The 21,185-nt window shown below is 51.2% G+C and overlaps 1 protein-coding gene across 3 annotated transcripts in view; it reads left to right on the top strand.

The window, feature by feature from the left end:
- Positions 1-20,795, top strand: part of CSNK1G1 (casein kinase 1 gamma 1) — a 96,274-nt gene extending 75,479 nt beyond the window's left edge. For 2 of the 3 annotated variants that reach the window (XM_021554254.3, XM_077785865.1), the window contains 7 exons: positions 846-930; positions 2,547-2,695; positions 4,295-4,399; positions 8,575-8,682; positions 12,259-12,365; positions 14,578-14,601; positions 17,544-20,795. In XM_021554254.3, the coding sequence (XP_021409929.1) occupies positions 846-930; positions 2,547-2,695; positions 4,295-4,399; positions 8,575-8,682; positions 12,259-12,365; positions 14,578-14,601; positions 17,544-17,598 (633 nt within the window). In that variant the 3' untranslated portion in view covers positions 17,599-20,795. The remainder of the gene's footprint in view (positions 1-845; positions 931-2,546; positions 2,696-4,294; positions 4,400-8,574; positions 8,683-12,258; positions 12,366-14,577; positions 14,602-17,543) is intronic. The other variant, XM_021554255.3, reaches the window with a different exon arrangement.
- Positions 20,796-21,185: the final 390 nt, after the last annotated feature.

Below are 21,185 nucleotides of genomic sequence, written 5' to 3'. Positions count from 1 at the left end.
CTGATGATTAAGCTACTGTGTTCAGCTTTGGCATTGAAGGGAGTGAAGGGACTGATCAGGTTGGGTTTATCAGGGAAGACAAGAGCTCCTGTTGGAAAAAGGAGCCAAGGCTTTGGGTTCAGGAGCTGCTCTGTATTGGTCAGTGGGAATAGACCCAGTTGCATTGATAGACCTTGTTCAGCTGTTTTTTACCACCTATTGAGTTAGTCTCAGCTCAGCTTCATCAGGCACATGCCAAAAATGTTGGCAACTGCTCATAAAAGCAAAGAAGGATTTTTCAGACATGAAAGGCATTATGAAAGAAATCAGACTCTCTGATTTTATGTTCACGCGTCTCTATGTTATTCTAGTATGTATTTCCTTTCTGGCTTAGTTGAACTCATCTGCTTTAAATTAATCCTGTAAATTATTCTAAAATAATTCCAAGTTTATACAAGGTTCTACAAAAGTTCCTCAATTCAGTGCTGAACTTGGTAAGAATTAGTTGACTCCTTTTTGAGGTCCTGATGTGCCATCACAGTTCATGCATCTTTATTTCCTTCTCCCATGCAGCCTCCCCTGCACAGTCCTCAGGACTGGGCTGTGAGAAATGAGCCTTGAAAGACACTAATAAGGGTCCTGCCTTTCATGAACAAAGATGTTGTGAACATCCTTGGATGTTCTCTCCCAATAGCCTGTGAAATATTCCTTCTGGTGTAGTCCAGGATGCAGTTCAGTTACAAGTAACATCTCTTGATGTCACCCAGAATGGGCATTAAATACCTTGTTTTTCTTCCCATACAGCATGTCCTTTCTTACATGGTTGAACTCTTTCTCCACAACTGTTTTGTCTTTGTGCGCTGCAGGCTGACACCTTAAAAGAGAGATATCAGAAGATTGGGGACACAAAGAGAAACACTCCAGTTGAAGTTCTCTGTGAGAACTTTCCAGGTAAAGCCCTGATGGGATTGTGTGAGTGCAGCTGGAGGTGGCCATACCTTGTTAAATAGGATGGGCCTGACTCCTCTGTCAGAAAATATTGGATTATGTGTATCCATCACGTCGTTCCTCAGACTGGCAAACAACTGAAGCTGCTGCTGTAAATTAGCAGGGCCTGAGGTTTTAAAATGAACAAAACTCTTCTCATCAAAGAGGCTGGACAGTGCTCAAGGGCCTTGTATACCTGTTTTACATGTTGGCTTCCTTCCAAAAGAGCTCCTCATTATTTTCCCTCTCCCAAACGACCGTGCTGGAACTACTGAGTTAATTCTTTTCCAAATGGAAGGTTTCACAGGTGTTGCAGGTGTAGGTGGCCAGCTTAGAAGATGGGATGGTGTGTCCAATGAATTCCACCTCCTAGGAGCAGTTTTAAGGAGAGTGTTACTGAAGTGTATTTCTAGCCAAGCTCAACATCTGGTCTCCAGTTTAACAGACATTGGAGCTGGGAGAGCAGGGTACAGAGTTAGTGCCTTCCACAGGGTCCCCTGGCCACAGAGTGGGCATGAGAGGTTTTGTGGAGTGCTTCTCAAGTCCTGACACCAGGGAAAGCACCCACAATTAATCCTATTCCTGTAGGAGCTGTTGTGCCACGTGTCTTTCCCAGCATGAGGGAGCAGCAAGTCTGGAATGGGATCATTGTTCACTCAAGTCACTGTAATTCCCCAGATGTCTCATTCCAAAATCCACCTGGTTCCAAGCAGAACAGCTTCAGGTTGGCTGTTCTCATCTTTTTGCCAATACTCCTCACAGTTGCTTCAGGTCTGGGCTGATAGGAGATGCGAGAACTGAGTTCTGTCCCTTCCTTTTCCTGAAACCGATTGTTGTCCACCTTCTGGAGGTACTCAAAAAAGAGGATTCTTTCTTGTCCTTTTTTTCCCCTCTTTTATCTCCATGGAAGCCACAAGCCACAGACAGAGTTAAGTATTAATAAACAGTCCTATTCTTATTTTTTGTCAGCTGAAGTCAAGGCCATAAGCCAAGGGAGAACTGGGAAAAGGCAGGACATGAGGTCCGAGGACTCAATATTCTGTGCATGCGAAGTGCGGCCCAGATGAAGGAAAGCAATTAATTATCTTAACACCAAACCCTGGTCTGTAAATTAACCCTCTTCAGGTAAATGAACCTTGGAGACTCCCTCTCTAGTCTAGTTTTGAATATTCAGGTGCTGCCAATGTCATGATGGGACACCTTCCACTATTCCAGGATGCTCCAAGCTCCATCCAACCTGGCCTTGGACACTTTCAGGGATGAGGCAGCCACAGCTTGTCTGGGCAAGAGCATTCTAAATGTCTGTGAGCAGCCTGTTGTCAAGTTCAGTGAGCTTATTTCTCACTCTGTTTATTTTTATACAAATGTATAGAATAAGTCAAGGTTTGCTCAGAGTCAGATTTGAGCAGAGGTGGGACTTCCATCTTTGCTTGAATTGTTTTTCATTGAGGACTGTTGCTAAAAACCATGACTTGTAGGAGAAAAGCCAGAAGTAGTGCTGGCAGCCCAGGCACTGGTTTCTAAGAACTCATTTGGAGGATTCAGGATAAAAGCTGCTGCATTTTCCTCTTTTCTGACAGAGGAGATGGCCACGTACCTCCGCTATGTGCGGCGGTTAGACTTCTTTGAGAGACCAGACTACGATTACCTACGGACCATCTTCACGGAGCTGTTTGAAAAGAAAGGCTACACCTTTGACTACGCCTACGACTGGGTCGGCAGGCCAATTGTGAGTTGTCCCTGCAAAGTCCCGTGCCTTGCCTTCCAGGTGCTGCTTCCCCACCATTGCCTTTTTGTTGCAAATAATCCCAGGTAATGCCAGTGAGTTTAGGATCAAATCTTTCAAATCTCAACACGGTGAGATGTCCTGACTTTGTGTTCAGGGGGTTCTTGCAGTGCTTTGAAGTTTTCCTGAGGGACAGAGGCCCCATTCACCTCTCTGGACATTCAAGCCTCATTTTCCCATTTGTGAGAATGATCATGATGAGACTGAATTCCCTCTAGTCTAGCACAGGATTGGAGATCAGTATCTAAAATCCATTTTAAAGCAGGAAAACCACAGAAACCCCCTATAATGGTTATGTTCCCGTTGGAAAGGTACAGGAGATTGAGGCAGGTTTCTGATGGATGTTCAGTGGATAGTAGAATCTCAGAATGGTTTGAGTTTGAATGAATAGTAAATCTCATTTTGTTCAACCCCTTGCCATGGGCAAGGACACGTTCCAGTATCCCAGGTTACTCCAAGCCTCTACCAACCTGGCCTTGGACACTTCCAGGGGTGGGGCAGCCACAGCTTCTCTGGGCAACCTTGCCAGAGCCTTGCCACCCTCCCAGGGAGGAATTTCTTCCCAAATATCTAATCTAAACTTGCTCTCCTGAACTCGGAATATCTTGGAGGACACTCAGAGGCTGAACCAGCTCTGTACAGTACATGGCAAGGAAATGTGGGAGAAACCAACCTCCATTTAGCAGTTCCATGACTCCATGTGGACCATCACCCTGATCTCATTGTCTCACTTTTATCATCAAAACCCAGTTAAACTCAGGAAGACCTTGGCCAAAGGATGTGTCATGGGGAAATATGGTAGAAGAATCTAAAGCTCTTAGTTTTGGATCATTCTGCTCACAGTTCACCCCAAAGAGCAGTAATGACATCTGTAAATGAATTGTCACTGGTGCCAGATCAAATGCCATCAGTGCTAAACTTGGTACCACTGCCAGTGCTTTAGTGTCCCAACTACATTTAGTGTTCCCCATGCTCACTGTGCTCAACAGAATTCCTAAGAAATCATTCCCTTTGTGAATCAAGATTTTCTCTTCATTTTTCTTTAATTACAAAGGCAGTTGATAAAGAGCACCTTGTAAGACAAGTGTGCTATTGCTGACAACCACGGAGGTTGCCATGGAGATCTCGATGTTGGGAGCAGGGATTATGACTTTGGTGAGAAGAGAGCAGATGAAGCTTTAATTTTAACACATCCTGTTTCTATGCAAGCGTGATTTTTACAAGTGGTGAGACAATGGGATGAGGAAAACAAGTCTGTATATTTTCAGTTGTAATAATTCTGTGTGAGACTCACTAGGTGTGATCTGACATCGAGACAGGCACCTAGCTGTATCTTCTTAATTAATTTTTATACAAGACATTCAGTGCTGGTGTCCACCATCAAATTTCACGTCTGTAAATCACAGGGATTTTATAGCCCTGGCTGTAATTCTCCTTGGCTCCTTTGGGCAGCGTTTTGATGTTTTTATTCTTCCTACTGGCTTGACAAGGTGAGTTTGTGCATCTGGGAGTCCTAGCCCTAACCAACACCTTATTTTCCAGCCTACTCCCGTGGGATCTGTCCATGTAGATTCTGGGACCTCTGCAGTGACAAGAGACAGCCACATGCACCGGGACCGACCATCCCAGCAGGCCCTTCGCAATCAGGTGCGCTGCTTGGCTCCTCTCTCAGTTCCTCTGGCACTGAGCAGCAGAAGCCACATGCCATTATAGATGCTGGGACTGATACTTGGGCATAGCATGGGCAATTCCTGCTTAATTTAGATGGTGATTTGAGGAGAATTTTGTCAAAGCAACAGGTTGTTGAAATAAGGTATCAGCCGGTGGAATTCCTCGGTATCGGGAGCTAACCGGAGTCCAGTTTGGAATGGGGTTGTTTTGCTGTAGTTTGTGGGTAAACAGGTTAAAGTCAATCATCCAGCCTGGTTAGACTCCCTGAGTACCACATTTTTTGAGGTGCTTTTTCTCATAGCACATGGACCATGGAGCAGACTGAGAGTTGTGCTGATGGCAGCCTATTCCCAGGTGCCCTCTGCCCACGGGGCATGCAGCTGTGACAGGGATGAGTGTCCCAAGAACATCCATATGTCCTTCTTGGAGTGTCCAGTTCACAGTATGAGTGTTGTAGAGCACAAATGACAGGCGGGACAGAACCCTCAGGAAGGCATCACAGTCTGGATGAACTGCCATGGGGAAATTGAATTTCCATTTTTTGCTTTCTTGTTCTGTTGTTTGTTGGTGTTGAGAATTTGGGTTTCCTGTGTTAACAGAATCCTCAGACTTGCAGTAGATCTCCAACTGCAGCTTCCAGCTGGAGCTGTTGCTGCTCTTACTCTCAGAGAGTGGTTCCAGGCTTATTCTGCTCCCCCAACCTCCAGGTTCTGCTCAGTTCCTCGAGCTAGGGTTTGTGGGTGCAGAACCAAGCATGGGGTGTAACAACCTGCCTGGGCTCAGCCTTCCTGGGCTCTGAAGGGTTGCACGGCTAAGGTAGGATACATCCCAGTGCATCAGCTGCAGTGGAGATGACCCCTTCTTGGTGGCAGTGTTGCTGTAGGAGGCCAGGTTGTTTGCAGCATGTCTACGTGGTGATTAGTGTGGGCTGGTGTGTGAGCTCTGATACAGCTTTGCTTTAATAAATAACACTGATGGATGCAGTAACCCCCTGGTTTTGAGGGAATTGTTCAGCCAGTCTCCTATTGTCCACCTTAACCACAGACCTTCACATTGTGTATTTGTGAGGCATTGTGTTTCCTTGACAGCACAGTGACACCTGGCTTCCTTTTCAGGCATTTTAGTTCACAAAGGCACAAAGAAATTCCAAAATATGAAGGCAGCCTGCAGGCCTTGTTCTTCTGAGCTGCACAGATAGTCCAGTTCTGGATTGCACAGCAGCTTTTGTCATATTTTCACCTAAACATTACTTAGGATGATGAATTGTTTAATATGCCATGGAGGAAATCAGGTTCTTCTCACCAAAACACAAGCTATTCTCTTCTGAGGGATGTTCCATTACAGTCTTGAGCAAAGCATTCCTCTAAAGGATAAAAGCAAAAAAATAAATGTCTTGAGAAGTGAAGTGGAGGTGTGGGTTTGGGTCTCTAGATTTAATGGCCTAATTTTTGTTCTTGGGTGTAATAACTGCAGATTCTCTCTTAAAATATTTGACTCCTAGTAAAGAGCTAATGTGGAATCCCCTCTTTGTAGCCGTTTCCTCTGGAAAGTGAAGGGTTTTAATCAGAGATGAGTGAGCTTTTCCCTCCTCTGTCTTTAGTTTTGCCATATGATTTGGAAGGGTTTCTGGAATCTTTCCATGGGTGCACTTTCACTGCTCACAATCTGGGTTTATTAGCTGGAGCCTCTTGTTTCCTGGCTAGATCCATGGTGTCTCGTTCAGCTGAGGCCAACACAGATCTGTTTGTCCCACACTTCCCAGTCTTGGGAAGCATTCTTCCCACTGGTCAGTTGGGTTCCGGTGTGCTGAAATCCTCCTGAGTCTTCGGTGAGCACTGGATGTGCTGTCACAAAGCTGGGTGACTGTCTTGGTTTGAAGGCAGGTGGCTGCCAAGGAAGGTGAGAACTTCCCTTGGGATGGAAAATATGACTCTCTTCCCTCCCAATTATTATAATCCAGGGGCTTTCACGCAGAGCTCTGGGAAAAGCAGCTCCTCACGGTGCGTGTCTGTGCAAAGCCAAGCCCGGCTCCGGCATCAAGCCCGGCTCCGGCACCGGTACCGAGCCCGGCACCGAGCCTGGCTCTGGCTCCAGCACCGAGCCCGGCTCCGGCACCGGCACCGAGCCTGGCTCCAGCACCGAGCCCGGCACCGAGCCCGGCACCGAGCCCGGCTCCGGCATCGAGCCCGGCTCCGGCACCGAGCCCGGCTCTGGCTCCGGCACTGAGCCCGGCTCCGGCACCAAGCCTGGCTCCAGCACCGAGCCCAGCTCCGGCACCGAGCCCGGCTCCGGCTCCGGCACCGAGCCCGGCTCCGCCACCGGCACCGAGCCCGGCTCCGGCACCGAGCCCGGCTCCGGCACCGAGCCCGGCTCCGGCTCCGGCACCGAGCCCGGCTCCGGCACCGAGCCCGGCTCCGCCACCGGCACCGAGCCCGGCTCCGGCACCGAGCCCGGCTCCGGCACCGAGCCCGGCTCCGCCACCGGCACCGAGCCCGGCTCCGGCACCGAGCCCGGCTCCGCCACCGGCACCGAGCCCAGCTCCGGCACCGAGCCCGGCTCCGCCACCGGCACCGAGCCCGGCTCCGGCACCGAGCCCGGCTCCGGCACCGAGCCCGGCTCCGGCTCCGGCACCGAGCCCGGCGCGATCCCGGCCCGGCCGCTGCGGCTGCGGCGCGCTCCGCTGGCTGCAGTTCCGGGCACGGCCGCCAGGGGCGCTGCTGGCTCCGGGCCGCCGGCCCCGCCCTGCGGGGGGCGCTGTGGCGCGGCTCGGCCCCGCCCTGCAGGGGGCGCTGTGGCTCCCGCAGGCGATGGCGCCGCCCCGCGCAGGCTCGGGGCCGCGGCGGGAGCCTCGCAGCGGCGGCCGGGCTGGCTGGGACGGGCAGACCCCGGAGCCGTGAATGAAATCTGTCAGAAACAGCGCAGCTGGAGCACCGTGAGGTGTCCCGGCAGACGGGGCTAGGCGATGGCAGCCGGGCTCCTGAACACGGCCACGAGAGGTTCCCTTGGAACAGGGATGGGGCTCACGGTCCTGGCTTTTCCCCTGAGGCACCCGAGTAGATATGAGGGTCCTTTCCAGTGAGGCAGGGTGTTAATAAGGTCCCAGTCCTATGGCTGCTCTTACGAGCAAAGGCTCACCCTCAGTAAGGAAGAAGCAGGGCTGGGCTCCAGCATGGCAGTGAATTCTCCCCACAGTAAGCGACAGCTCGACCGTTCTCCCCTGATGCTGACATGGAGAGGGAGTTAGGAGCTGCACCCAGCCCCTTCTCCCAGCCTAAAATCTCCTGGTAACTCTGCCCTTCCCAAGAGAAACCCCTCAGGTAAGAGAGTAGCCAGCTGAACCCTTCCCCCTCCTCCTCCTCTCCCAGCCACATCTTTTGTTCTCTTAAGTATCTTAGCAACAGACGGGACAACATTCCGTGAGAGAAAGAAACAAAAGGAAAAACCCTAACCCCCAGCAGTTGACCCACCTGAGCTTCAAGTGCAGAGTGATTCTTCTAAGTAAATAAATGAAGTTCTAATAATTTAAATCACCTGATGTGTTCATATGTTGGAGGCAAAGAGGAATCTTATTAGCCCAAGCATCTTACCTACTTTTCTGCAGAAACCCAAAGAGTCCCCAACCCTCTGCAGTCAAGCAGGTGTGGATGTTTCCTTCTGCACTGCACAGCTGAATCAGTGTGTGGAACTGCTTTTGGGTAAAATTAAAGTTTGGCTTCAGTTTATGTTGCAATTTTTAGTTTAAAAATATGTATTTGAGGGAGGTAGAGCTTGTGAATCCCATCTTGCTGCCTGACAAGTGCTCTGGTGTGTGCAGCCTGACAGAGATAGTTGAATACTGTTACTGTAATTGTGGCTGTGCTGAAATCCATGGAAGAGAAGCTGTTGTAAAGAAATTATTTCCAGAATAGATCTTTCCCTTCATTCAGCAGCTAAAGGAGATGAAATCCACTCCCACAGTGGATCACTGCAGCCATTATGGAAATAAATAATGAGGTGCACTTGGTAAAGGGGAATTTTAGCCCAGCTAAAAGTATAAATACCTTGCTTTCTGCAATTAAACTAACTTACTAACCAATACACCTTTATTTCTTCTCCTCGTTCACCTTTTGCCCTCCCTTCTGTTTCTTTCATGCTCCTGAACTCCTGAGCAGGCATCATCGGATCGCCGAGGAGAGTGGGAGATCCAGCCGAGCCGGCAGACAAATACCTCGTACTTGACATCTCATTTGGCTGCAGATCGACATGGAGGATCAGTGCAGGTACCTCTTCTTTGTTGTGTGCAGCCTTTGTGTTAAACCCCCTGAATTCTCCTCAAATTGCAGCAATGTTGCAGTCAGGAGAGCAATTTTATTGGTCCTGTCCCGTACGTCCTACTCAAGCCATGGTTTGGGAAGGAACCAAGCTGTGATGGCCAACACCATGGCTTTTACTGTTTCAACAAAAATTGTGAGGCTGTTTTGAGCCCAAATTTGTTAAACTGAAGACAGAAGGGAGTGGCATTAGTAGATGTGGTCTATAAAGTACCCTCTACCCTACCTTGGAGGTGCCCTGGGGCAATACAGGCAGCTGAAGTAGGATTTGTTGTACACAGTCCCCATTAATACTGGGAAAGGAGTTGAGCTGTTCCACAGCAGATCACTACTAGTTTGAGGGCACGGTGGGCACAAGGTGGATCTCCAGAGGGCTGCAGTGAAAGATGAGCAGAAGATGTGCAACAGACAGTGTTGGAGCTGGCACTACCAGTGTTTTTAAATTCCTAAAAAATTCCTTTTCCTGTCCTTGTTGTTGCTGAGGAACCTTCTGGCACTAAAGCCAGAGTGAGCTGGATGGACAAGCTGGAGAGAAGGTGCAGGAGTCATCCAAGCAAACAAGAATTCTGCTATCCCTGCCTCTTTGGCAGAGCTTTGCTCTTGGAGGTGGCTCTACTGACAGACACAACACCCTGAACAATGGCTCTGGTGAAATGGGAATTAGTGCTTGGAGCAGGACAGAGCTGAGCCAAGGGGACAGGTAGTGCAGGATGTCCCTAAGAAAAATGCAGATTATGTTAACATTTTTACTTATTCTTGATACTTAGTTGCATTTAATGTGGTTTTAGCTTGATTAGCCTCAGTCCTCTTTTAGTTTAAAGATATTTTACTGAGTAGGAGAAAGACAAAGATGAGGAGGACCTGATGAATGTGTAGCTCTGCTCTCAGATGTGAGCAGAGAGTAAACTAGAGAAGTGTCCAAGGTCAAGTTGGGTGGAATTTGGAGCAGCCTGTTATAGTATAAGGTGTCCCTGCCCATGTCAGGGGTTTGGATTAGATGAACTGTAAAGGTTCTTTTCTGACACCATTCTGTGATTGTACAACTTCAGCACTCAGTACAGAGTGGATGTTTTTACTCATTTTTTTATGTGAGTGTCCCGTTCCACAATAAAAGGATCCTACAAGCGAGCCTATAAGCCCTACAAGCGAGCTCCCACTCCCTCCTAGCAACCCAAAGCAAAATGGCTCTCCTTGTGTCATAGTCAGCTGCTTTTATGTGTTAAGGTTCCTTCCACAGCCTGAATTCCCTGGGCATTCTTCACAGGCATCCAGGCATGTGCCCCACTGGGAAGTGGGGAGAGGTCACTCACAGTCTGATCATGGAGGCTTTCTCTGCCCTGGCTGGCTGTCAGGAGAAGCCTCCCCAGGGACAGGGCTGTTAGCACAACATGCACAGCTCTTTCAGGAATCTTTCATCTCATGTATAACATATGTTGAGGCATAAATAAAAATCAGATTGGTCCCTCTCAGTAAAGGGAGTGCTTCCTTGTGGCAGCAGCACTGAAGCAGCCCTAGGAATCAAATGGGAAGAGTTGCCAACCTGAGCAGTTTACGAGCTCCTTGTGCTACTGTAAGCATTAAAATTCTGCTTATCTGCAGTTGAGAACAGGAAATGTGCTATGTGTGGCTGCTAAGCTGCAGAGGCTGGAATTGTTCCTCAGCAGACACCCCAGCTCATGCTGGACCTTGGCAGGTCAGCAGCTTTGAGTCACCATTCCCTTTAAGGCAGAATTTACCACATGAAAATTAAGTGGTGACATGTGAAAAGTGAGGAGGAAAATCAAAGCATGTAATGAATTTAATATGGAATTTTACAAGTAGCTGAAAAAAGTGTGGGAAGAGCCCTGGGAACAATTCAATTAAGTGCCAGCGCTCTGCAGATCTGCATGGGAAGCATGGGGGTCTGGAGAACCTGAGGCAGCCCAGGCATGATGAGTAAGGGAAGGCATGAAGACCATGGAGTTGTCACTTGAGGAGAGCTCTGAGCACCATATGAGCCGAATTCTAACCTGTCCTGGCAGAGCCCAAGGGGCCTGGCTGGCAGAAACAGCAGCTCCTGGTGTTCAAATTAAGTGTGTGTTCAAAATTAACATAATGTGCTGACTAGAGGACATCCGCTCAAGAGCTTCCTTCCCTTCATCCCTTGTGGTCAGATCATCTGGAGCCACCAGGAGTTCCAGGTACCACCCCTGCCCCCACCCCATGCAAGATGTTTCATTTTACCTCGTAGAAAGGCTAAGAGGAGGAACAGGATGGGGAAACCAGGTGTACTTACAGCTCTCGAGCCAAGAGCAGCTCCCAGTTTTCACAGCAAGATGCAGGAGCCTGTGCTAACATCCAGGTGAAACACGGAAAAGGCGCTTCCTTTGCAAACCCACTGGGGCAGCAAGTCCCAGTGCCTGTCTGGATGGTGAAATGAGCTGCAGCAGGAACGTCAGAGTGGCTGCTGGAATGGCAGAGGCAAGCACACCTTGGGGTGGCAAACAAAATGTAGCAGAAACTCCACAGCCATAGCAGCAGCTGCGGGGTGTCCCAGAGGGCACCTGGTGCTGGGTTAAAGTGGAACAGAAAAGCTCCAGGCAGCAGCAGAAAACAACTGGGTAGAGCAGCAGCAGAGATGTGCCCTTTGGGAAGGGGGAGGGGTTCAGGGTCCCGGTTTTCCCCTGAGGCACCCGAGTAGATGATGAGGGTCCTTTCCGGTGCTATTGGATGTAAGGTCCCAGTCCTGCAGCCGCTCTTACGAGCAAAGGCTCACCCACAGTAAGGAAGAAGCAGTACAGGACTGGGCTCCACAGCACAGCAGCTGTGACAGCAGCTTCTCCCCACAGTAGCAGCAACTCTGCTGTTCAAAAATCTTGCAGTATCTCTGCCTTTCCCAAGAGATAAGCTGCCAGCTGAGAGAGTAGCCAGCTGCACACTTCACCCTGCTGGGCCACTTATTTTGTCTCTTAAGTTCTGGTTGTTACCATATCTTAGGCAACAAATGCGACGAAATTCCCTGAGAGAAAGAAAAAATAAGAAAAATCCTAATTTCCCAGCAGTGAAGTGCTGGGAGCTTGTGAGCTGAAGGTTATCCCTGTAATGGAAAAGCTGGAGTGAGCCATCATCTCAGGTATGAGGCAAAAAGAGATGAGAGATTACATCAGTAGCTCTGGGGCGAGGACATAATTCCCAAAATTGGCTGTGTTGAGAATGAGACTTGAGGATTAAGGCTTCTCCCCATAAGTACTGTCAGGCAACAGGACTGAGCTGCTCACCTGTAGAAGTGTCAGGAGAATGCATGGTGCAGCTCATGTGTGTAGACAGGGCTGGCAATCAGTGCTGCCACCAGTGCCTGCACTCCCAGAGGAGCCTCTCGATGCCAAGTCATGTGCTGGGCACAGGAATGTGAGCTAGGGAGCATACACAGGCCCCTGCCGGCTGTTCTGCTTTGGCTGCTCCAGCCTGGAGACTCCAAGACACCCACAAAACTCAGCAGCCCTTGCCAGGGGAGCCTCGTGAACGGGGTGTTCCTTTGTGTTGCAGGTGGTGAGCTCAACCAACGGGGAGCTGAACGTGGACGACCCAACAGGAGCACACTCCAACGCACCCATCACAGCACAGGCGGAGGTGGAGGTGGTGGAGGAAGCTAAGTACGTTTGCTTTACAACAGGCTTTCCACTGGGTGGTCATTATCCTTCTCCTGGGAAGCGACTGGGGACATTTTTCTGTGGCAAAGTCCTCAACGCTCGTGTCCCATGCCCTTTTCCTTGCGTATTGCTGCTTTTGTGCATGGTGCCTTCAGTGCTGCTGCTGCTGCTGCTTCTCTTTGACACTTGTCATGCCTGGAGAACATAACTCTTACTCAGAGCATGTATTGCCAGATAGACATTTCAGAAGCACAGATACCAAAATACCGGGAGCAGATCTCAGGAATCCCGGTGAGCAACCCCCATTGCAGAGGGAGAACACGATGTGCTTTTGTGCTGAGAGTGTAGGAGTAGCTCGAGCATAGCTCAGCAAAGAGATCATTGGTCTGAGAATTTTCACTTCATTTCTAGCTGTGAGAGGTGGGTGACATGTATCCATAACAGTCTGGAAGTAACTCTTGCAGGGATGGGTTGTTCTCCCTGGGGGTTCTCTTGGTTCAGCCCTAAGAAGCTGAGTGAGAGGAACCAGAAGCAGCATGTGGAGGAGAAAGTGCTCCCTCTAAGCTGACCTCTCTTGTAGCTTGAGGTCAGATGTGAGAGCTGCTGTCAGAGCTGCTGCTCTGACCATTTTGCCTCCTGTCCTGTATCCGGCACCATCAAGTCACCTTTTGTACCTTCTCACTGCCTCTGAACTAAACCAGGACCTGTCACTGCAGGGTCACCACAGAGTTCTGGCACCACCCAAATGAGGGGCCAGTACACCCAGGGCTGCCTGTGAACTGGTCGGTGCTGAGACATGGCCCAGCTGCCTATCTATTGTTTGACTGGGTGATACTGGTGACACTTGTCCTCCGTTGTTTGCCTCAACCTTTGCGGGCACTTCTGTATGAAGAGGAAAAGTGGCAGGTGTAAGGAAGGGTGTATGGATGGAAAAGATCCCTAGGTATGTGTCATCTGTGCTGGTTGTCCTGAAGGTCTTCTGCTCTCTATTCCCCAGTTGCTTGGGGATTCCCCAGCCCTTTGGGAAGCCATATGTGTGGGATGTTGCTCACTGGTAGCTAGCCTGGCCTTGATCCCAGCAGCCACAGACACACCTTCTCCTCCCAGCCCAAGAAGCCTTGGATTTGGTGTAGGCTCCTCATCAAGCTGGGAGGGTGGGGGAGATCTTGAGGATCAACTTCCAGAGTGGGCAACATTCCTCTTAGATATGGGTTGTGTGGCCAGCAGAGACCACCAGCTTGACATCATGGGCTCTGGAGTGGGCTCCCCCCAGGCATGTGGCTCCTAGGATGGGGCAGATTGTCATCCTCAACAGTTCTGATCCAACAACCCAGTGCAAGGAAGATCCAGGAACAACTCCAGCCCATATTTGTGCAGTGAGGCCAGGTCCAGCCCCCACTTCGTGTGCTGGGGAGACGTCAAGCGAGATGGGAAGGAGCTGTGCTACCCAGGCCCTATCCCACAGCACGTGGAGCTGTCCTGTCTCTCTCCAGCCCTGGTTTGTATGCTCCCAGATTGGTTTTGGAGATGCTGGGAAGCAGAGCATACACTGCTTTGCACTGACAGGTTTGGGGTCTCTTGTAATTCCCAAGCATATATCACTTCATTCTCTTTGCCACAGGGAGGGCTTTGTCTTTCCTTACTTCGCTGATCACAAATCCCCTCAGGCACACAAAAAGGGCCAAGGACTTTGGGATTCTGCTGTGCAGAAAAGGGTGCCAGAGAAAGCTGGCAGGAGCTGGAGCTGGGCTCTGTGTTTTGAGATGATATGCAGTAGTGAGATGGGCTTTCCCTGGCACTCCAGAGACAGAGCCATACCAATGGAGTGTGCTGGAGAAAAGCTCAGGATTCTGGCAGTGGGTGTCGCAGGTGGGCACGTCCCAGGTGTAGATCCATCATCAGGCCCTTGTGCTGCTGGAGCTGCAGGGGACAAGAGCTGATGGTGGCTCAGAGTTCCTTTCTGATGCCAGCCCCAGATAAGAACTGAGGGTGTGGTGCCTCCGTGGGGAGCGGTGTTGGTCAGAGGCCTCGCACCATGGAAGAGGTGGCGAGGGCAGAGCGGTGTGAGTGCCGGGGCGGGCGGCGGGCAGGCCTGGTGTGTGTCTGCCGCTCTGCACTGCATGTTTGCATGGCTGCAGTGACTCGCTTCCATCCCACCTCTGTGAACTAATCGCTCTTTCTTCCTTTCTGTGTTTTTTCTCTATACTCTCTGTAGCTGCCTGAAAATGCTCAACTTGTGGTGAGTCCCTCTCTCCAGTCCACATGCAAGGGGGAGCGGACCAGACTAGACTGGGGTTGGCAAAACCAAACCCACCAAACGCTAAAAAGGCACAAAGTCAAAGCCAACCCAGAGCTGTTTTGATTTTAGGACCATTTGCAATACTGGGGAGGGCATGGGCTTTGTCTGGCCAGCCACACTAGGCTGAGGGATTCGGCTGATCTCTGAATGGATGGATGCAAAATCAAATTTAAATCCTTTCCTATTTGGCTTTCCATCTCCCCCAAACGTTTACGTCTGTGAGCAGATGATGCCTGATGGAGTTGGGCAGAGTCGGGCCAAGGCTGGCTGAGCCTCTTGCAGGAATTCCTCACGCAGACGGTTACAAAGGGAAAACCCTGCACTGAGTATTGAGGGGAGGGGCCAGTCACTTCCTTGGCAAGCCTCTTCTTGGAGAAGCACAGGCCAGAGAGGATGGAAGGACAAGGCCAGGGAGTCCTCATTAGTGACAGAGCCCCTACTCAGAGAGGGTAGGTGGGAGTTGGCTCCTTTCCAGCCAGCTGAGGTGCAGGTGAATGGGCTTCTCCAGGAAAGAAGAGGTGGAAAGGTTGGGATTAGCACTGGTCTAAGCCCATCTTGGGGCTTTATCAGAGTTTTGAAGATGCAGCTGTAGTGTCCCAGTCTCAGGCTGTCCCAGGAGGTGCCCCCTGGGGAAACCACGTACCCAGGAAGTGAAGGACCAGGCAGACACTCAGATGAGTTTGTAGGTTCCACAGTGGGCTGATGGGTGGAAGTTGTCACAGAGCAAGGGAGCCAAGCCCGTGTGTGGCGAGGAATGTCCTTGTTGGATGGGAGACTGACTCTGCCCTGCTCTCCATAGGCATTGCCTCCAATACCTCTGGCATCTCTGGCTTCTCTGTATGTCGTAGTCTGGGGCTGTTCTCTTGGGCATCATCTGCATGCAGAGAGATCACGTTCTGTAATTGTCAGCCTGCCTTATCCTTTTATTTTGGTGTTTTGCCTCTGCCTGTCTGAACTGCCAGGACTTCCTTTCCTGAACCCTTCCCTGGACCTCTGAGTAAGAGCCTAAAAAGACAGTCACAAGGAAAAACAGCCAGAAGTCAGTCAGCTCCCTTTGTCTGGTGCCCAAGGAGTCGAGTGCTGCTCAGCCCCTTCTTCCCTTACCCGCTGCATGCAAAACCATCACTCCTGCATCCTCCATCCTCTCCCTGTGACGTCCCCCTTACTCACCATCGCACAAGCCATGAAGGAAGGTGGCCACTGTGGGAGAAATATTGCAGCAGGCTAAAGCAGGACATGGTGGCAGATGGCCCCAGACAACAGAATGCCAGAGCAGCCGTGGGGTGGGGGTTCCAGCCTGGGATGGGGGTGCTGAGGTGTCAGAAAAACACCTCAGGGTGGGTCGGCAGCAATGAGGCATCACTTGCCCTGCAAGGACAAGGGCTTTGCATTTCTCCTCATCCCACCGCCAAACTGGGCCTTTTCGGGAGCCTGGAGACAAATCATGGACATCAGTCCGTGCACTGGGAGGGGTCCCTCCTCTTGTGGGGCTGTGGGAGCTCTCCATGTCACAGGGAGAGTTGTTTGTTCTCCCAAGCAGTCAGTCTGTGCTGGCAGGCTCAGCTCGTGGCAGTTGTGCTCACACATTGCTTTTGCACTCCAGAGTGAGGCTTGTGCACCCAGGAACAAGTATCTGGGTGAGTTCCTCCAGTTCTGAGAGGACAGGGGTGTAAAGCTGACATTCCATGAAGGACCCAGTGAAAAATAGTTTGGAGAAGATGTTAGAGTGGTTTGGAATGTTTTTAGCCTACAACAGATTGTTGTAGGATAAAACAGACTTTGCATCCTTACGTTTGCCTGCCAGAGCTCAGGGAGCATTTGAACAGCACTCTCAGGCACGTGGTTGGATTCTTGGGGCTGTCCTATGCAGAGCCAGGACTCAATGATCCTTATGGGTCTCTTCCAACTCAGGATCATCTAAGACTCAGTGGTCTACTCTGGTTGCTTATCCAGGCATCCCTTCCAGCAGCCTGAAGGAGCAGTGTTCCAGCATCACCCAGGCTTCTCTGGGGACAGCTGTCCCAGCAGATGGAGAAAGACGCTTAGCTTGGGAGGACTCACACAGATGTGCAGGGCATTCTGACAGTGGGCTGAGGGTAGAAAGGTAGATACATTTTCAACACCAAGGAATTCTGCAGGAAGCCAGGAGGAGTTTAGGATCTGGACAACTGCTCCCAGTGTATCCCACAGGGAACCCACCGCTCCTCACGGTTCAGCTGCGTTGGGCGTTCCTCTCCCTACCTCAGCCTCCACTCTCCATCCTTCTTGCTTCCCCTAATCCTGTGCACCACCCTCACATCGGATGGGGGAAGAAGCAGGGGTTCTGCATCCCAGCACTGAGTGATTGATCCAAGGTGGAAGCTCTGGTTACTGTGAAAGGTTCAGTAAAGAAACCTGGTCTCTGAGCCGAGGTCTCTTTGGAACTTGTTTTTTTAGTGAACAGTAGTGAAAACCGTGTGTCTCGTGGCTGGCAAAAGCAGCCAGAGCTCACCTTCCCAGTCCACTTCCTCTGGGGTGGGACGGAGGGAGTGGACACCTGGGTCCCTGTTTTACTGCTTTCCCAGATTGCTCCTTGTGTTCCAGTGGAGCCTGGGAGGGAGAAGCCCAGCTGGGAGGAAGAAGCCTGGCTGGCACCCTGCAGCCTGGCAGTGAGACACCCCAGCTGGCCGTGGCTGCTCTCCCAGTGCAGGCTGGTGGTGTCATCCACCCACCAGCACCTGCCCCTGGTCCCAGCAGTGTGGTGGGGCCCAAGACGGGCAGGCAGAGATGCTGTTGCATGAGGACAAGTCAGGGGATGGCAGGGACATCATGGGGACATTGTGGGGACATCACAGGCTGCTGGGCGCAGGGCTGACTCTCCCTCCTTGTCCTTTGTGCCCCAGGTGCTGCTGCTTCTTTAAGAGGAAACGGAAGAAGACGGCTCAGCGTCACAAGTGACCGGTGCCTCCTGGGCCTTGCAGGAACCACCACACCTGCATCTCCTGCCCTGTCTTACTGGAAGGGGCTTCTCTTTAGGAGGGAGGAGGAGGAGGAGGCATAGGAGGAAGAGCGGAAAATGAAAACAAAAGAAAAAAAAAAAAGTGACATTTTAAACCAAAAAGAGAAGAAAACGTTCCAAAACAAACCACTCTGGGGTGGATCTGCTGAATGGTCTCCCTCATTCACTCCAAGCCTGAAGCCCCTTTTGGGACCAGGACTGTGGCTGGCTCAGGTCTTGGTCACCCTGGGAGGGGGGCTGGCTGGCTGACCCTCCTTCCCATTGTTTACGGTGAAGGCATCGTTGACGCAAACCTGAGGACTGTGCTTAGTTCCTGCTCACTTTCCTCCCCTCCCTCCCCTGCACTCAGCTCCTCTGTCCTCCTCCCTCCTTAATTAAGTGAAGAAATTCCATAGGCTCGATTGGCTGTGGAGAGGGCAGGAGGATGCGGGGCAGGCAGGAGAGTTGCTAGGAGAAGGGCCTGACTGCTGCAGCAGGAAGAGACAGGTTCTCTCTGTGGCTCCTTGGGAACAGTTACACTGTAATGTGCAAGCTGTGAGAAATTTGCAATCTACTGTTCCAGTTAGGGATTTTTCCCCCGGCTCCCTTGACACCTCCCTCCTGTGACAGTAACAGAGCAGTGTGGATTGTTTTAAAGAAGCTGACGTCGTTGCACTTTTTATTATTTTTAGCATTTACAGATGCACATTGTATCTGTGGATCTCTGCGTGGCCACGCCAGCGCAGGCAGACATCCAGCGGGGAGGATGGTGGGGTGCACGGAAATGCCCTTGGGTGGGGATGTCCACAACCCTCGTGCCAGTCTGGGGCTCCTGACGCCCACCTTGGGCCACGCGCTGAGGAAAGCATACTTGAATTTCCAATCACCCTTCCTAGCTGCCAGTGAATGTCCTTTCCATGGTTTCCTACACCGTGCCTGACCCAGCTGGCCAGGAGAGGTGAGGCTGATGCCCAGCATGGGCTGGAGGGAGCGGCATGGCCTTTGCCAAACTGGAGGAATTTGTGCTGATCTAAGAGGTAGATCAGGATTGAGGTTCCTGAGAAACAGCCATTTTCTGAAGTGTGGGCGTTTCTTGGTGTGGATAGCCAGGAGCCTTCCCAAATCCCTCCTTGGGCTGGTTGGGAACCTTCTGCAAGAACATATTAGTGGGAGGAAAGCATCTCCAGCAGGGGAGAGGATAATTCATGCCTTAACACTGATCCCATCTCCCGATGGTCAAATAGGCTTGCTTGGAATTGCCTTCACAACCTTTCTGTGAGCATGGGGCAGGTGCAAGTTCACCCACCCGGTCCCACCCCCACAGCAGCCACGGTTCTCCTGCACTACTTTGAGCCAAACCAATAGCAAGGAAAGGGCTTGGGGTGCTTTGCACACCCAGAAAAACAATGAAATCTTGCATCCAGCTGCAATGTTTCCCATATTGGAGATGAGGCTGACAGGGGTTACTGGAGTGGTGGCAGGGCTGTGGGAGAACTCAAGCAGCTTTGGGGAGGTTGTAAGTAGGTTCATTGGACTTTGTCTTTCCATGTGTGACACCAGATCAGGCTGGAATAGTTCGGTTGTCATAAACTTGGGCCTGGCTTATCCAAAAATCGTGGAGAGCATAGAGGGAGGAAAGGGAGACACTAGATCTCATTGTCGTTTAATGGGTTTGATGCTAATCCATGTAGCTTGGAGTTCACAGAGCAACATTGCCAGGAGGTTCCATTTCCCTGGCTGGGTAGGAGCAGGCTTAGAGGGCAGGAGATCAGCCTGGGCAGTAAGCTCTGGGCTTGCTCCTCATGCATTCCTGAGTCAGGCAGACACTGGTGTGGTGCCAGGGTGGAAAAGTCTCCGTCCTGGCCAGGATCCCTGCAGGGCGTCTCTTCCCCATTCTCTGCTGCGTTCTCTCCATGCCTTATCCCGGTGAGCGTGATGGAGGCGCAGAGCCCTCGGTTCACGCATGCACCTCCTTCCCTCCCCCTTAGCAAAGCGCTTTCCTCCAGCCAGGCCATGGGCCAGGGCGGGAACAGGGCAGGAAGGGCACCACTCACCTCCCGCAGGGACACGGCCCGTGGGCACATTCCACCTTTATCTTCCCAAACTCCTCCGCTGCCAGTGGTTCCCAGAAGCTGCGTCTCTGGCACAGGCATTCCTCTCTCTGCTGTAGGAAACCATGGTTTGGCATCTTGGGAGGGTGTCCAGGGGCACAGGTGCTCCCTGGGGAGCCGCCCTGCCCGCTGCCAACAGAGCTGGCCCTGAGACACTTCCGTTGCTGCCCTCCCAAGCCCCACTAAGTGCCTGTCACCAGAACTCGATTCCTTCTGCATCTCCTGCCGTGTTTGGTCATTCCTCGCTGCCTCCACTCAAGGAGCAGCTTGTAGTTGCAGCATATGTAAGTGTTTGCAGGGTGAGGGAGGGCGGGGGGAAAAGGGGCCATCTCAACAGGTTTTGTTCCTAAATGTTTTTGGTTTCTTTTGTTTCGTTGTTTATTTGGGGGTTTTTTGGTTTTTTTAAGTGAATGTATTTGATCGTTTAGAAACTTTCCTGACCTTGTTTTTAAGTGGGTCGGTTTGAAAGCTGTTTCATGGTGACCCACTACAGCTTCTCTCCGGAGATACGGTGTTCTTTTAATCCTACAATGATGTGTTTGTAGGGGAGGACTGTCCCCCCACGGCATGCTGGTAATGCTCACTTGTACCAAGCCCTCTTGCACTATAATCGTACGTTGGACTCTTCAAAAAAAGGGCAAAGATGTGGGGTGGCTTTTTAACAAAAAAAAAGTAAAAAAAAAAAAAAGAAAAGAAAAGAAAGCAGGTTATCAGCAAGTCCTGTGCTTGAGGGAACCGCTGTCCCCAGGGAGCTCGGAGGTGACAAGGAGACACAGCCAGACTGAGCCAGCCATGCTGTGGTAGGATGTAGGGCATTAACCCGGGCAATCCCTCCTCTCCTTGCTGGGAGCAGTTGGCAGCCGGGAGACCCCAGGCAAGGGGAGGGCTCCTGGGGGCTCCTGGCGCAGGTGCCTCTGACACGGCTCCCGGCCCTCCAACGTTGCGATGCAGTCTTCTGAGGTATCAAGTGAGATTTTTTTTTTTTTTTCCAATAAAACATTGCACTGCTGCATTGTTCTCCATGAATAGAAGTATTTATTACCTCAGCCTGACTATGGCACTTGTGTTTTGTCTTCCTTCGGCTCTACTGGGCGCTTGTGTCACCCTCTGCTCTCCTTGGAGGGGACAGTGCATGGGTGGGACTTTGTGGGACCTTCTCAACACTTTGTGCTTTACAGCTGTGGGTGGTTCAGCCCGATGGAGCTCAGCCAAGGCATGGTGGTACTGATTTCCTTTTTCCCTGGGCACAGCACTTCAGACATCCTGGAATGCAGGATGCCTTGTCCTGAGGCAGAAGGGACCACGGGGAGACCTTGGCAGGGCTGTGGAGAGTGAGAGAAGGCCTAATTCCTCTTAAATACCTGGAGAGGCCAGGCTGGAAGCACACAGGATTTTCTGTGGTGTTGCAGATGCTTAGCACCATCACTGATGGTGTC

This window comes from Lonchura striata, chromosome 11, assembly GCF_046129695.1.
Source record: "Lonchura striata isolate bLonStr1 chromosome 11, bLonStr1.mat, whole genome shotgun sequence".
In the NCBI taxonomy this organism is placed as follows: Eukaryota; Metazoa; Chordata; class Aves; order Passeriformes; family Estrildidae; genus Lonchura; species Lonchura striata.
This window is presented reverse-complemented; position numbering and strand designations above follow the sequence as displayed.